The sequence below is a fragment of the Sprattus sprattus genome (assembly GCF_963457725.1).
Source record: "Sprattus sprattus genome assembly, chromosome: 15".
NCBI classification, from domain to species: domain Eukaryota; kingdom Metazoa; phylum Chordata; class Actinopteri; order Clupeiformes; family Clupeidae; genus Sprattus; species Sprattus sprattus.
In genome coordinates, this window is record NC_137913.1 from 24,183,700 (window position 1) to 24,198,326 (window position 14,627).

The 14,627-nt window shown below is 42.5% G+C and overlaps 2 protein-coding genes across 2 annotated transcripts; both read left to right on the plus strand.

The window, feature by feature from the left end:
- Window positions 1-1,725: 1,725 nt before the first annotated feature.
- Window positions 1,726-4,713, plus strand: dmrt3a (doublesex and mab-3 related transcription factor 3a; the record flags this gene model as incomplete). The annotated part of the gene is made up of 2 exons (XM_080852319.1): window positions 1,726-2,116; window positions 3,698-4,713. The coding sequence occupies 2 exons, from the start codon at window positions 1,726-1,728 to the stop codon at window positions 4,711-4,713; spliced, it is 1,407 nt and encodes a 468-aa protein (XP_080708445.1).
- A 6,049-nt stretch (window positions 4,714-10,762) lies between these two features.
- On the plus strand, window positions 10,763-13,340 carry dmrt2a (doublesex and mab-3 related transcription factor 2a; the record flags this gene model as incomplete). Its single annotated transcript, XM_080852136.1, has 3 exons — window positions 10,763-11,110; window positions 11,551-11,653; window positions 12,163-13,340. The coding sequence occupies 3 exons, from the start codon at window positions 10,763-10,765 to the stop codon at window positions 13,338-13,340; spliced, it is 1,629 nt and encodes a 542-aa protein (XP_080708262.1).
- Window positions 13,341-14,627: the final 1,287 nt, after the last annotated feature.

Here is a 14,627-nt window from a genome sequence, read left to right on the forward strand (position 1 = left end):
TAACATATACAAAAACTAACATTTAATATAATATTTAGGATAGTTGCATACATTTAAATGTATAATTTGCTGGTTTGTAGAAAACCACATTATAGTTGATGGATCAATAGATGTTTGTTGAGGCCATAGCTGAATAAACTTACCATGCACAAATTAAGATAAAACAACTTTCGAACAGTCTCGCATTAACGAAATTGCTTTGAAGGTGGGAGGTGGGCCTATCTTAAATTAAACACTTAGCTTAAATAGTTTGTCCGTAAATTGGCACAGTTGAAGTATATTAGTCGTCTTACGTGCAGTGTCAACTTTTGTGCGGAGCAAACGTTTTATGCATGTGTTTTATGTACAATACTAGCAGTGACATAAAGCATAAATAATTGTATTGTGCGTTGCTCGTCTGTACACATCCGTGGTGCCCTCCCACTCCCAATAGCAAATTTACTTGCCCTGCACTAACTGCAAACGCATTATAGTCACCTTGAAATTTCCTCTGCTATTTTCCAATTAAAAGCTTAATAGCCCTGGAAACCGAGTTCATGTGGTGAAGTTTACCGTGGCCTCCAGTTCCCAAAGCTGGTCTGCTGGGATCCCATTATGTGCTTGAATAAACCCTTTTAACGCACAGAAATGGGACTCCGGGGTGTCCGGTGTTGTGTTTCAATGGGCTCTACATGGCGAGAGGACATCGCAGCATCCAAAATATTGTTTTGATTCGAAGACGTGCTGACACTACATGCCATTGGATGAAAAGATTTTTTTTTTCATTTCCAGCATGTTGTTTAGCACATTTAGACCCTATTATGACCATATGCCGGCTTAATATAGGCCCATGTTAATTGTTGATATGCTTGGCAAAATACATGCAAAAACACCTTTAGTTTTAACAACTGAAGAGTTTGCAGTTAAATCCCTGATAAGACCTCTTTGGTCGTTATCTTAAATAAATAGCAAAATAACCACCATGACTCTCCACAGTCCCCCAAATCAATTATGTTTAATGGTTCTCAGTTTGTATAGCCCAGTCACTGACTTAAAAATTCCTTCGTGGGAATAAGTTAAGCACATATTGAAATGCAAAATACCAAGTTGGACTATTTAGCTGCTGTTTAATTCCTGTTCACAGCATGTTCCAAACGAAAGTAGCCTTTACCTGGGGCTTTCACCTTCATGAAAAGCTCAGCCATCATGTCAATCAACACTGCATTCTTTAGGAAATTCTTGGCCATTAGACTATTAATTGAAATATTAACCTACAATACCTAAGGGATCATTAGTTTAAATAAAACGTGAAGGTTATAATTATTTAAAGGCAAATATATAAACGAGGCTGAACATGTATTGGGCAGTTGTCCAGCTTTCACAGCAGCAATATTTGACATTAATGTTATTTCTGTCGAAATATCTGGTGTGTAATCTATTTAAGAACTCAGGGGACAGTACTTTTGTGGGATTTTGACGTGACAGTGACAGGGATGCGAAAGATAGCGCTGAGTTACTCAGCTCCATTAAAGCGTGTCAGATCGCCTGATGCACGTCTTTTATTGCCAGGGGAAAAGGTGGATCCTCATCTCTGAGTCAAAGTCAACACCTCTTATCACGAGTGTAGCGAGCAGCAGTGGGGCTTGATCCCTTGTGCTGCTGACAACGCTGCCCCTGCACCTTATCTGATGCACTTGCGCCACTGCTACAACGGGGGAAAGAGCGCGCCTCTGTGACTCGTGGAAAATGAATGGCTACGGATCACCCTACCTCTACATGGGGGGCCCGGTGTCTCAGCCCCGCGCGCCCCTCCAGAGGACGCCCAAGTGCGCTCGCTGCCGGAACCACGGAGTGCTCTCTTGGCTCAAGGGACACAAGCGCTACTGTCGCTTCAAGGACTGTACCTGTGAGAAATGCATCCTGATTATCGAGAGGCAGAGAGTGATGGCGGCGCAGGTGGCGCTTCGTAGACAGCAGGCGAATGAGAGTTTGGAGAGTCTCATCCCGGAGTCCCTGAGAGTGATGCCCGGCATGGCCGTGGCCGGAGGTGGAGAGGGCACCCAGGGCGCACCATCGCGCACTGGAGAAATAGACCTGAGGTGGGGGAGCGATACGGGGACAGCACATCCAGCTAAAGGTAAGCAAGGGGAGACCCTTCATCATTAGTAACTTCTTTTGAACTTTTGTGTGGACATCATCAACGACCTCAATTATGAATATGCCTAATTGTTCTGTTACAGTACTACGCACACAAAACTGCCGCTCTCATTTCATGGCAAATATTACAACCGTAAAAGAAAGTAAATATTATAAACTAATAACTCTTTCCAAAACTATTTGTCTAAATGTACCTTGTTCAACATAGGCAATACATCACATTTGTGTATGCGATAGGCTAGTTATCTTGGTTCTATTATGTAGGCTATTGTACATAGACTGTTTCATGTTAGGCTACTGCATAGTCTATTTCAGACCATAGCCTTGCACATATCCAAACCCTAAAATATCCAGTATGACAAATGAACATTTCTGTGAAAACTGAAGTTGAGTTTGTTTGGCCGAATGGGGCGGATGATTGTTAGAATTATTAATCTCTAATCCTTGTTGCGATCTCGACTCTTAATAACAGTATCATTTAATTTTTTAAGGATATTTAGCCTTTCGCTGTTATCTGAACAGTAAGGTAAATAATACATTACATAGAAATTAAACCTAATATATATATACACACACATAACATAATGATAATAATAAAAATAATAACAATAATATTACTACTACAACTACTAATAATAATAATTTGAAAGTATAATAACATGAACCGTAATGATCAAAAAACGACCCTAACTATTTTGGTATGCAGCAGGCCGACCCTTTCTCTCAAGGCTAGACTTTAGACTCCTGTAATAAAAAAGAAATACATTAAAATAATAAAAAATATAATGTTCTTCAAAACACATTTTAAAGTTTCATTCGTTATCAAAATCTACGGACGTTGTATCATCATTAGCATGCGTTTTTTTTACATGTGGGTAATAGCTTACGTTCGTTGTTATTTTCTATTAGTGAGCATTTTTAAATAACCCAGGGCACATTCATTTCATTCATGAAAAGAAAGGGAAGTCTTAAGTTTTAAGGCACAGAAATAGGCTCCCACTGATTTCGCACCACCGCAATTTGAATCAGATATCCTACTGTATACGGGCTCTTCGAAATTGCATTAGCCTACTCAGAGGGGCTGTAGAAACGACATTCAATATTTTAGTGTTATTTTGATGGAGTTCCAACTTGAGCGAAATGTTACCATGCAACAGGCAGTCTGTTAACAATCTCTGAGGAAATCGGTCGATGTCAGATTACTCAATAATAGCCCAGTCAGCATTTTGTATGAACAGTTTTTTTTTTACTAGAAAGAGGGTAAGGGTTTGTAAATCGCACAGGAGTCCTGGCTTTTCTCCTTAGGACACTTCAGGGTATAAGTACAGGTACAAGTTAAGGAGTGCACAAGTGTTATTGATGAAATGCAATGTGAAATATTTCAGTTAGTATCTCTTAGTTTAAGTTACAGCTAGAATGACACAAGTATGGGGACCATTTTGTCTAAACAAACTGCTCTGGTACTCATTTAAGTAATGGCACTTATTTCAATGCACTTGCATCGACTGTGTCTTTTGCCTGGGTTTGCCGCTAGGATAACTGCTGTTTCTGTTTCCTTCAGACCTGAGTGATGATGTGTCAGGTGACCAGTCTGGAGGGGAGAACGGCAGCACCACCAGTGACAAGGAGCAGGACCAAGTCAGCTCCCCTGAAGAGCCCAAATCAGGCTCCTGCTACACCCCAGACCCCCCTGAGTCCACGCCACAGCCCGAGGAGAGCCACTACAGCCTGCAGAAGCTCAGCGCCGACCCCCCTGAGCCCAAACTGGACAGCCCGAGGTACACGGCTGAGCAGCAGAGTCTGTTAATCGAGGGACTCTCGGGGTCAGTGTCCCTGCCATTCAACCTTAGGGCCAACCGGCCCCCGCTGGAGGTGCTCAAGAAGATCTTCCCAGGCCACAAGCCTGCCGTGCTGGAGCTGATCCTCAAGGGCTGTGGCGGAGACCTGGTGGGAGCCATCGAGGTGCTGCTGTCCAGCCGTTCGGCCCTCAAGGCGGACAAGGCCCAGGCCGAGGCTTCCCATGGAGACACCCTGGTGCTCCCGTCCAGCGGGCCTCTCTTCGAGCACGCCCTGGGGCCCTACTCGCTCTCCTCTTCCTCCGCCTCCTCGTCCTCCGCCTCCAAGTGGTCGATGGGCTCGGCCTTCCGCGTGCCCGACTCGCTGCGCTTCTCGTCCGACTCGCCGGGGGTGATATCAGGCCCACTGGGGATGCCCCTGCAGCACCCTTTTCCCCAGCCCCCCCGCTACCCCCTGATGCTGCGCAACTCGCTGACGCGCAGCCAGGCCGGACCCTTCATGCACAACGACGTGACGCTGTGGAATACCATGACACTGCAGCAGCAGTACCAGCTGAGGTCGCAGTACATCTCGCCCTTCTCCGCCGCATCCCCCGCCGGCATGTTCCGCAGCTCTCCAGTCCTCTCCTCCCCCTCCTCCCGGCCCTCGGAGGAACACCGGCTGGCTCTCTCCGAGGACGCCTGCTCGGTCATCCCCAAACAGACTTTGTACGCTGCCGACGAGGACTATGATGATCGGTCTGACTCCTCAGACTCTAGAAACTTGAACTCTTCAACCTAAAGCACCGGGTCAGACACAGGTAACACAAAAGATTGGACTTGACAACGCCCCCCCCCCACCCCCACTCTCCCTTCACCCCCACCCCCACCCCCAGTATGTGCAAAGAATTCTTTTTTTTTGCTCTTCTTTGAGAAAAAGATCCAAATAAATAAATAAAGGCATTTGTTTAATCGTAAACTCTCCCCCACATACAAAAACAATCAACACTATGAAATGAATATGACCAAAAAGTGAATGATATGGATTGTATTTGTGTGTGAAAATCTATATCTCCCCGACACTGCATGTGAATGGTTCTTCAAATGTAGAAATAATCAAGTCATTATGCATGAGAAGAGTATGTCTAATAAATCCCTCACTCTACCCCGTCTCTGTAATTTATGTTTGTCTGTAGGGCCTTCATTTTGAATCTGAATACATTCTATTTTATTTCATGTAGTAACAAAAACACATATGAGTAATCGGAAATCACTCCTGAATATATGGCATGTTCAATTAACAATCATGGCATTTCATAAATGAGGGCCTGTAAATGCTGGGGAAAATAGATGCTGTTTCTGTGGTAAATAGAGATAATTGATACACACTCATTATGTTAATTTGAGGACATTAACGTTTCAATAGTCAAACAAATAACAGAGTCAATCCAGATATCTTAGACTAAACGTCAGTCTTTTTGTGATTGCTCCACTCGCGAAGGGAAATTTGAGCAAATAGCTCTACCTAGTGGCGTGTTTGCTCAATTTACACTACATCCCACGATGCCTGCAAATTCATCATAGTCCTGAAGCGAAACAAATGGGTTACAGAAATACTACTCTATTTTTTAGCCTTACCTTAACTCACCCCAAGATAATAGTTAATAACCCAGTTAATAAAATAATTAACAAATAACAGTTTACTGCAAAATAATAATACTTTCATTCTTAGACTAAATACAATAGCCTACGCCTTTCTCTAGTCTCTACGATGATAAGCTGAAAGAGTTGTTTTAGCCTACATCTTTAGAACATAACATTATTGCCAAATGTATATAATTTCATTGTAGAAATGTGGGACAATGTGTGTTACTGAATGTATTTAAGCTGCTCGGAGTTCAGGGGTTAATTTCCTGCGGCTCAGTGTTGCCACCGCGTGGCCTAGGAGGGAAACGTTGCAGGGCATTTGTCCAGTTGTTAAGAGATGTCTTTTTCTCGACGCTTTCCGCTACGCTACAGATGTTTTGAATTAGATAGGCCTACTAAATGTCTGTATGTTATTATCATTCAAATGATTTAGTTATCATCCCAAACTTAACTTATAGCCAGAATCAAAGTCTTAGCATGAACCATTTAAAAATGGGCCTCATCGCGTTTCAGAATATTCAAGTAGCTAGAAATAATAATAATTATAGTAATGCATTCTTATTCTTATTATTAATAATAATAATAATTATAACACTAATATTATAATTTGAATAATAATAGGGGGGCGGGTTACACGCTTACAGACAACATATGTGATGGTATCAGCATGCTACATTCAAAAATTCAGCAATCTCAATCTCCGTCAAAAGATGTTGACAGAAGTCGTATTGTGGGGAAAAATGTGTCACTTTATTTTGTGCAAAATTTGACTGCACAATTGAGGCGTTTTGCCAGAAACACAAATAACAGGTGATTTCCGATGCTATAATCAGCTGCATACAATGTGTTATATCATTATCAAATATTGTGAGAGGTTGGCTGGGGCAAGTGTAACATGTATTGCATTCCAGGGAGGCTACCCACTTTTGCAAAAATGTGGCACCCTTGGTTTGAAAGCGTCAATCTCACTGGCATTTTGAAAACAAACCCTGTGAAGACTTTGTTTAAAAAACTCTTTTGCTTTGAGTAATGCATGGTCGTTGCCGTACATTTTATTCTTTCACCCTTTAAACTGGCATGTTGCAATTGTCCTTGGCCACAGTTAAAACTGTCTCCGTCACGTTACCATTCCCAAGGCACTCACTGCATTTAGGTGAAAATTAGAGAAAAAGCTATGCACTGGAATGTAATGTGCCGGAATGAAGTAAATATAGAGACAAAAGATGCATGTTGCAAATATGTTACAATAAAAGGTGTCACTAATGCCGATTTTTGCAACAAGACAAAAAGTACAAAGAATCAAAAAGTGTTTCAATCTGGTATAATAATAATAATAATAATAATAATAATAATAATAATAATAATGATAATAATAATAACAACAACAACATCAACAATAATAATAATAGTAGTAGTAGTTGCAGTAGTAGTAGTAGTAGTAGTAGTAGTACGCTATAGTAGCAATAGGAACAGGTGATAATTCATTTTGTAATTTGTTTATTTTCCTACGGAAGTGCAGGTGTGACCATTTCTTTAGACACCCATGAGTGTTTGCGTATCCAAAAGAAACCTTCTGCAGTGGACATTTGAATGGCCTCTGCAAAGTCAACAACCCATGCTGTTCTCGCGCCCATCAAATGACGGGACAAATTACGACTGCTTTAGCATTCAACAGAATGCACGTGTTGCCGATCCATCAAGCATCCTCAATGCTAATTAACATAACAGGACCCTGGCGATCCCACAGATCTTTGCCGACTCTGCACGGATCATGTTACGTTTTACTGCCAGCAACCTATGACAGGGACACCGTGCGAACCCAACCAGCAGCATGGCTGTGTATTGTTTTTGCAACTTGAATAAATTCCACGCAAGCCACATTCATGCCTGCAATTCGTTACTGCGGTGCCTGTAAAACACGCAAAGTAGCCCAGTCAACAATTACTGGCCCACCCAAGAAAATGGACAAAACATTCAAATTGAATGTGACACTCGCTCTTAATCTTTCAAGCGAAATGATCTTGCTCAAACTGCCATACCGGGTTCAGGTAGGCTACTGATAGCCAATTTCAGTCAGCAGACTGGCCTAGATGCGCTGTTGAAGGGATATAGATTATGTTCTTTTATTTATTTTTATTTTTTTTCAGGGTTTTAACCTATTTCCTCTCAATGAAGACACTCGCTTTCTCTTTGGTTTGGCAATCGGATCTGTTTTGGGGAGTAGGATAACAGCGTAAGATCAAAGCATTCTTTAGGCTACAGGGAAATAGCACCCAGGGTAGCAGTTTGGTTAGCTGGCCGTAACCTTGCTAATACATTTTAGAGGAAGAACGGGTGACGAAGCTGCACCTGCACGTCTGACATCTTCACCACATGTGTGTCGAAGCAAGCTGCAGGTCCTCTTGGCGACCGCACTGACGTTAGCCAATACACACAGGTCTTCTGCCAACGGAGCGAATCGTCCATTTGTTTCGGGAGCAGAATTAATGTTTAGTTTTAAATAGCCTATGATAACCCACGTTTGAGAGTGACGATCATTGCTGGGGCTTTCATTCGAGTTTATAAAAAAATATATATATAGGCCTAGGCCTACCTCAACTCTTTAAGACGGATTTGTTCTTCGCTTCAATAAGCGTAATTGTCTCAATATTTCTCCCAATTAGGACATTCTCATCTCTCTCACAAATAAGCCTAATCAAGGTATAGGCCTACACTCCAGCTGTGGGCAAATGTCAAAAAGGATTATTTCGAATAGTTTCGGTCTCTGCAGCTTTTCCGCAAAGCAAATGCCGGTGTAGCTGCCAAATGTGAGGACCCTGCCTGATGTGAGTCCGCCAATAGGATGTCTAGAGTCCGCCGCTGCCTGATGTGAGTCCGCATGCGCAAACACAAACGGTTTACGGCAGAAGGCTCAGGAGCAAACTATCCAAGACGTGCATTCTCATACATGGTTTAATATCAACGTATCTGGCTTCTCTTAACGCATAATGTAGGTTTATTTAACGTAGTGTTTTATAATTTTGTCAACGGTTTACAGCATAAGGCTCAGTGTCAACATATGGGGCTATGTTGTATTACTGTTACTAGTAGGCTAATGAATGCACTGCTTAACTAATAATTCAATAAACATGAAGCTTAACATCATAAACCTTGGTGGATTTCAAACGTAAACAAATGCGCTTGTCATTCCACTTCATGCTGTAGCCTACACCACCAGCATTACCTGGCTCGTTGTACTACAATAGTGTCGCAAAGTTTGCGCATGCGGCCTCACATCAGGCAGGTCCTCACATTTGGCAGCTACAGCCGGGCCTGTATAGGCCAATTTGATTTCGATACGCTGATAGGCCTACAGAAAATGCAACTTTTTGTTTGGTCTTTGAGATGAAATGCATTGCCTGTTTTTCTGAATGTTATTTTAGAACTTTGTCAGGATAAACTAATATTTCGTCTAAAGAAAAACAACTATAAACGAATAATTTATGTAAATGTTGCCAAAGGTTAGCCTAACTGTAGGCCTATCGACTCAATTTATAGGACCCTTTAGTCGGCAAGCCATCTTAACCATACGCACTTAATCCAAGATCTATAGGACACATATTTCACACATCCTAAAGTTATTATGGCCAATGGGTTCTCTGTGCTGAAAATGCTTTCTGGTGACCACGCGAAAATAGAAACAGTAGTCGGATATCATGGTGTCAGTCTTGGTTAGGCTACCTGATGGAAGCCCGTTTGTTTTTGTTGAAAATCACATATGCTAGGTAAGAAGGGGCAAGAGGGCGTTGTTTGGTTTTGCGACCGTCCCGCATGCTAACTGTTTTTTTGTTTTTTTTTACTGACTGTTTGGGCAAGTTCCTAATCGCTTTATCTTTTTGTCATCGCTTTATCTTTTTGTCATCGCTTTATCTGTTTGTCATTATCGTAGCAAAAATGCTGGTTAGTAAATATGTTAGAATAAATAGGCATTAGCCTACACCTCACAATTATTATAGGCTAACAACAATAGCCTATGTAAAATATCAACAATGAGTTATCCCGTATGGCCCATGTAGGATGAGCAAATAAAGAAGATCAAAAATCGGACATCATTCAAACATAAGCGATCGGAGAGGCTCTGCAAGTTAGATAAAGTTCATGTATTTTTAGTTAAGTGTTGAACATGTAAGATTTTCAAAGTGGTATAAATGTTTCATAACAACTGTTAAAACGACGTGTCGAATTTTGAGCTGCCATAGGACCAGCCTATACATTCCACTATTTCCTTTATAACGCATGCTGCAATAACATAGGCGAACAAATGTGAAATAAAATCAAGATTCAGATTAAAATGGTTTATTAAAAACAGTCTGGACCTATTAGACCTATTTTCAAAGCTGGATGTCCCCATGTCTCTCATAAATAATGATAGTTAATAGCAGTGTTGTCTTTCATAAAATGGAGAGGTTTGCAAAATATCACGCTTTGCTTTTTAAAATGTGTGTAAAACGTTTTTGGTCCTCCTCGAAAAGGACAAAATAGCAGAATGACATACGGCGTATTTTTTTTTGCCTTTAAGCGTTCCCTGGACTCTGAACTGTAAATTAATGGTTTCCTGTGATTGTTTGATTTGTAACTTCACTCCATTAAGAACTCAATTGAGGGAGAACTTCGAGCTCTGGCCAATAGCAGCATGGCGCTGAAAACGAGCCAATCGTGGGGAAAGCCTAGGAAGGGCGCAAGAGGAGGCGCTTGATGCCTTCACTTCGAGAAAAGCCTTGATCCCATTGAAGTGACAGCATTAGTAAATATCCGCTTGTGATCTCCCGGCGTGTCATTTGTCCCTTACTAGTTGAGATACACTGGCCATCCAGCAGAAGCGAAGCCAAAATCAGTTAGCGGTGTATTTTGAGATTTGAATCATTAACCGGTCAAACACGGATTCCATTTGGACGTCTTAACCATCGTCGCTGTCAGGTACGGGTTTTTTTTATTTTTAGTTTTAAAACTTTTTTTTCGGCGAACGGTGAGATAATGTCTTAGAGTTCACACAGAGGGTTCCTAGGTTACATTGTCTAATCATGTTACTGTAACGTAATACATGTAGCCTCTCCATGTTTATCTTGTTGTCATTTTCATTGTATTATTGCACTATTTCAGGCGACAGAGGACACACCCAGAGAATATAAACGATACCAAAATCTGGTACCAAATCTTATGAAAATATGACGGATATCAGTGGTGCTGAATATGAAATTGATGTGGAGACTCTGGAGGCAGAAGGCGACGATCAAGCGGGATTCGCGACTCTCTCGAGCGCAGGGGAGGACGACGCGGGCTCCAAAGACGATGAAAAACCGCTGCACGTAAATATTGGTACAGGGGAGCAGAGAAAACTCAGCAGGACCCCGAAGTGCGCTCGCTGCAGGAACCATGGCGTGGTGTCCTGCCTGAAGGGCCACAAGAGATTCTGTCGGTGGCGGGACTGTCAGTGCGCGAACTGTCTGCTTGTGGTGGAACGGCAGCGTGTAATGGCAGCTCAGGTGGCGCTCAGGCGACAGCAAGCGACAGAGGTGAGTTTCTGTCGAGCCTTTTGTCTGAAACATAAACCCATGTAAATTATTCCTCAACAATTACACTAAACTGGGTTATAATTCTTACGTGTACAGTCTGATGAATTGGTGTTTTGTGTTAACCGTAACATGGGCAGATAGTCTCAGCTGGATTTTAGCCATCAATTTAGGTTCACTGTGTAGGGAATTATCATGAATTTCATAGAAATTCAATTGATAGAAACAGAATGTAAATATTTTGTTGGAAATATTAATGTTAATATTAATTGTTCTGAATAATAATAATTATTAATATGTTATGAACATATCAAAGCAGACTTAACTGTTGGAGGATGCATAGGCCAATGTTTCCCACTGTAGCCAGCAACATCGTTGTAGTGTTAATGCAAATTAGTGTATTTTAAATAATAACCTTGGTGTCTGTATTTATTTCATTTCAGGATAAAAAGGGTATTTCAGGTAAACAGATACCAGCAGAAAGACGTGCTATCTATCAGAGACACATCCGACCTTCAACCATGCTGGCTAAAAGTATTCTTGAAGGTAAGACGATGCAATCAACCGAATGCGTGCGTAGACCTACTGTGTGATTAATAACCTTTATCTCTTCAATAATCTGTCCTTAAACAGTCATCTGTCTGTTCTTGCCCCATTTCTCATTTCTTTCCTCCTTTGATCTAATATCCACTTTTCTCTTTCTCTCAGCTGTTCTTGGATTGCTTTCCTTTTCTCATCCTCTGTGGATAACGCAGTAAGCGTCGCAATACTGTAACATTGTTTGACACACTGTTGACTTCTTTAAATTATTGCATGAAATAACTTGCAGACTGGAAAATAATTAAAATAATAAATTGTCTTACAAATGTAAAGAATCACAGGAGGTAACTAATGGCATGGGCTTAAACTGCAAAACAAATAACATCTAGTTAGCATTTGTTTCACTAATCCCTCAAAAGTTTTATTGATAATATGACTGAGAAATGCATATGGATATTCAAACACATTTTAACTGAATAACTCATCCTCACTGTGACTGTTCTTTATGCTCACAGGCTACAGGCCAGTCCAGTCTGACCCCTTCATGGGCAGTAGCCCTAATCTGCCTCCTCCACTAAGTGACCGCATGCGGAAGCGACGGGCATTTGCCGACAAGGAGCTGGAGACCATCATGCTGGAGCGTGAGTACAAGGAGCTGGAGTTGCTGGAGTCTGGCCAGGCCGCCACGGCCGCCGCGTCCCTCTTCCTGCCCGGTGCTATGGTCCACGCCGCCGAGTACAACTCCTACAAGACGGCTTTCTCCTCAGCGACCCCCGACCCTGCAGCCCTGCCCACGCCCAAGGACATGTGCGGCTTCCTGCCCGGCTGCTTGGACCTGTCAGTGCAGTACGCCGGCTCGGGCAACGTGGAGCTCATCTCGTCCAACGTGAGTGTGGCCACCACCTACCGGCAGTACCCGCTCACGCCACGCTTTCTGGTGTGGCCTCGTGGTGGCGGAGGTGCCGGGAGCGGTGCTGGGGCTGTCGGCAGCGTGGGGGACGCCCTCCTTTACCAGCAGTGTCTCCTCAATGCCACCGCCATGCAGAACCTCAAGCCGGGCGCCGTGTGGGACCCAAAAATGATGCCATTGTCCGAGAGCCATTCACCCGAGCTGGACTCGGTGACCTCCAAGCTGGAGGGCTCACGGGCGGCCACGGAGAGGAGTGAGATGCAGCAGGGCCAACCAGGAGGCGGAGGTGGAGGAAGAGAGGTCACCCAGGCTAGCCTCGCCCAGGTCCACAGGGAGTGCTCGGCCTTCTCCCCGCCAAAGAGGGGCTACAGCCAGGTCTACCCAGGCGCATCGCCGCCACCTCCGGCACCAGCCCACCACCACCACCACCACAACCCCCATGAGCACGTCCTCAACAAGCTGAACAAGCACAGCGCCAAGCATGCCCTCACCATGAAGCTCAATCCTTTCCACTCGCTCATCCAGCAGACGCTGAGTGAGAAGGCCAGTGGGGAGCTCCGGGGACCCTGCTGCAAAGACCTGCTGGAGGAGGCCGCCAGGAAGTACCGGGAGAGCGCAGCCCTGGAGGAGCACGGCAGCTTCAAGGTGCACGAGAGACTTCACGCCAAAGACTTCACGACCAAGCCTGTCGGGACCAAGGTCTCGTCCAGCGAATCACTGTCGTTCTCGGTGGAAGCCATCCTAAAGAGGCCTTCGCCGTCACTCAATAGAACATCTCAGTAAGAACTCGGTTAAATCTATCAGTTGCTTTCCCCTTGTTTCATTCGTTGTTTTGTGTTTGACATGTCTAACACTACGCACACAGTCTGAAAACATTTCTATGGGATCTGTTTCTGAGGATGGCCTCAGTTGATCTTGATGGTTGATAAATAGAATAAAAAAAGAACAGCCATCTTTGACTGCCTAAAGCCCATAGTTACTGCAGCTCTTCTAGTACTTGTGTAAATATTAATACAGTTTAAACCTATGATATGCCAAACGTGCATGTTGTACATCACTGTATCTTTTAGAGTATTTAAATGTATTCATAATGTCAATAAAACCATTTATATGTTAATATGTTGTATTTTCTTAATTACTTTAGGACATTTAGTTGGTGGTGTTTTATACGTGCATATTTCTAGCTCCTGCGTTGCAAATATAATATTAAAAATGTCCCTTTTTTATTATTGAAGATTTTTGTTTTATAAATGTAATATATCTTTTCACTACAAATGTGAAACAACATTTTTGTTAATCTGCAAGTTGGGCTCACAAAGACATTTTTTCTGCTGATTTTCTTTACACTCTTACTTATACACATCAGTTAGTATATTAGTACATGGAGTATCAATTAAGAATGCGTAAAGACACACAAAATTCAGCTTTACAGTTGCTAGTTACAAAATACACGTTTCGACATACACACCATTGTTAAAGGGAAGATTGAATGTGACTGTGTGTAGTGGTTTGTATGCACATAATCAATCCCCAGAAATGTTGTATTTATAATATCCCATACTTTAAACTTTAAAATTGTTTCTATTAAATATTTTAGACACCATGATAGTTCACAAATGCAGTGGAAACTCATATGAAAAATTGTGGAAAATAAGTGTGAACAAAAAGAGGCAAAATAACTGAAAAATAACATCAAAGAATTCCCCAACCCTTTGTCTACAAAGTATCTGAAGGAGAAAAACAGGATGATCACATCGGCTTAGTGTTCATGAGCAGAGGAAGCAGAACTGGGGAGCACCTGCCCTTGGCTTGATTTATCTGCATATGTACAGCACATGTCATCCTACTGTCAGCATGGAAATATGATAAGACCATAAATTGTGTACTTTTGTATGACTGAAAGGTATTTTTTTTGTACCGATCATTTCTTTGAGCTATGGACTGGAGGTGTCTTCAAGGGGTTTTCTTTTTCAAAAGGAACAGTAGCGTGAGTCACATCACAATATGACAAAGACCCTGCCGCTGTTGATCTGAGTTCATAGATATAGGATTCAAGATATTTTCTTGGTT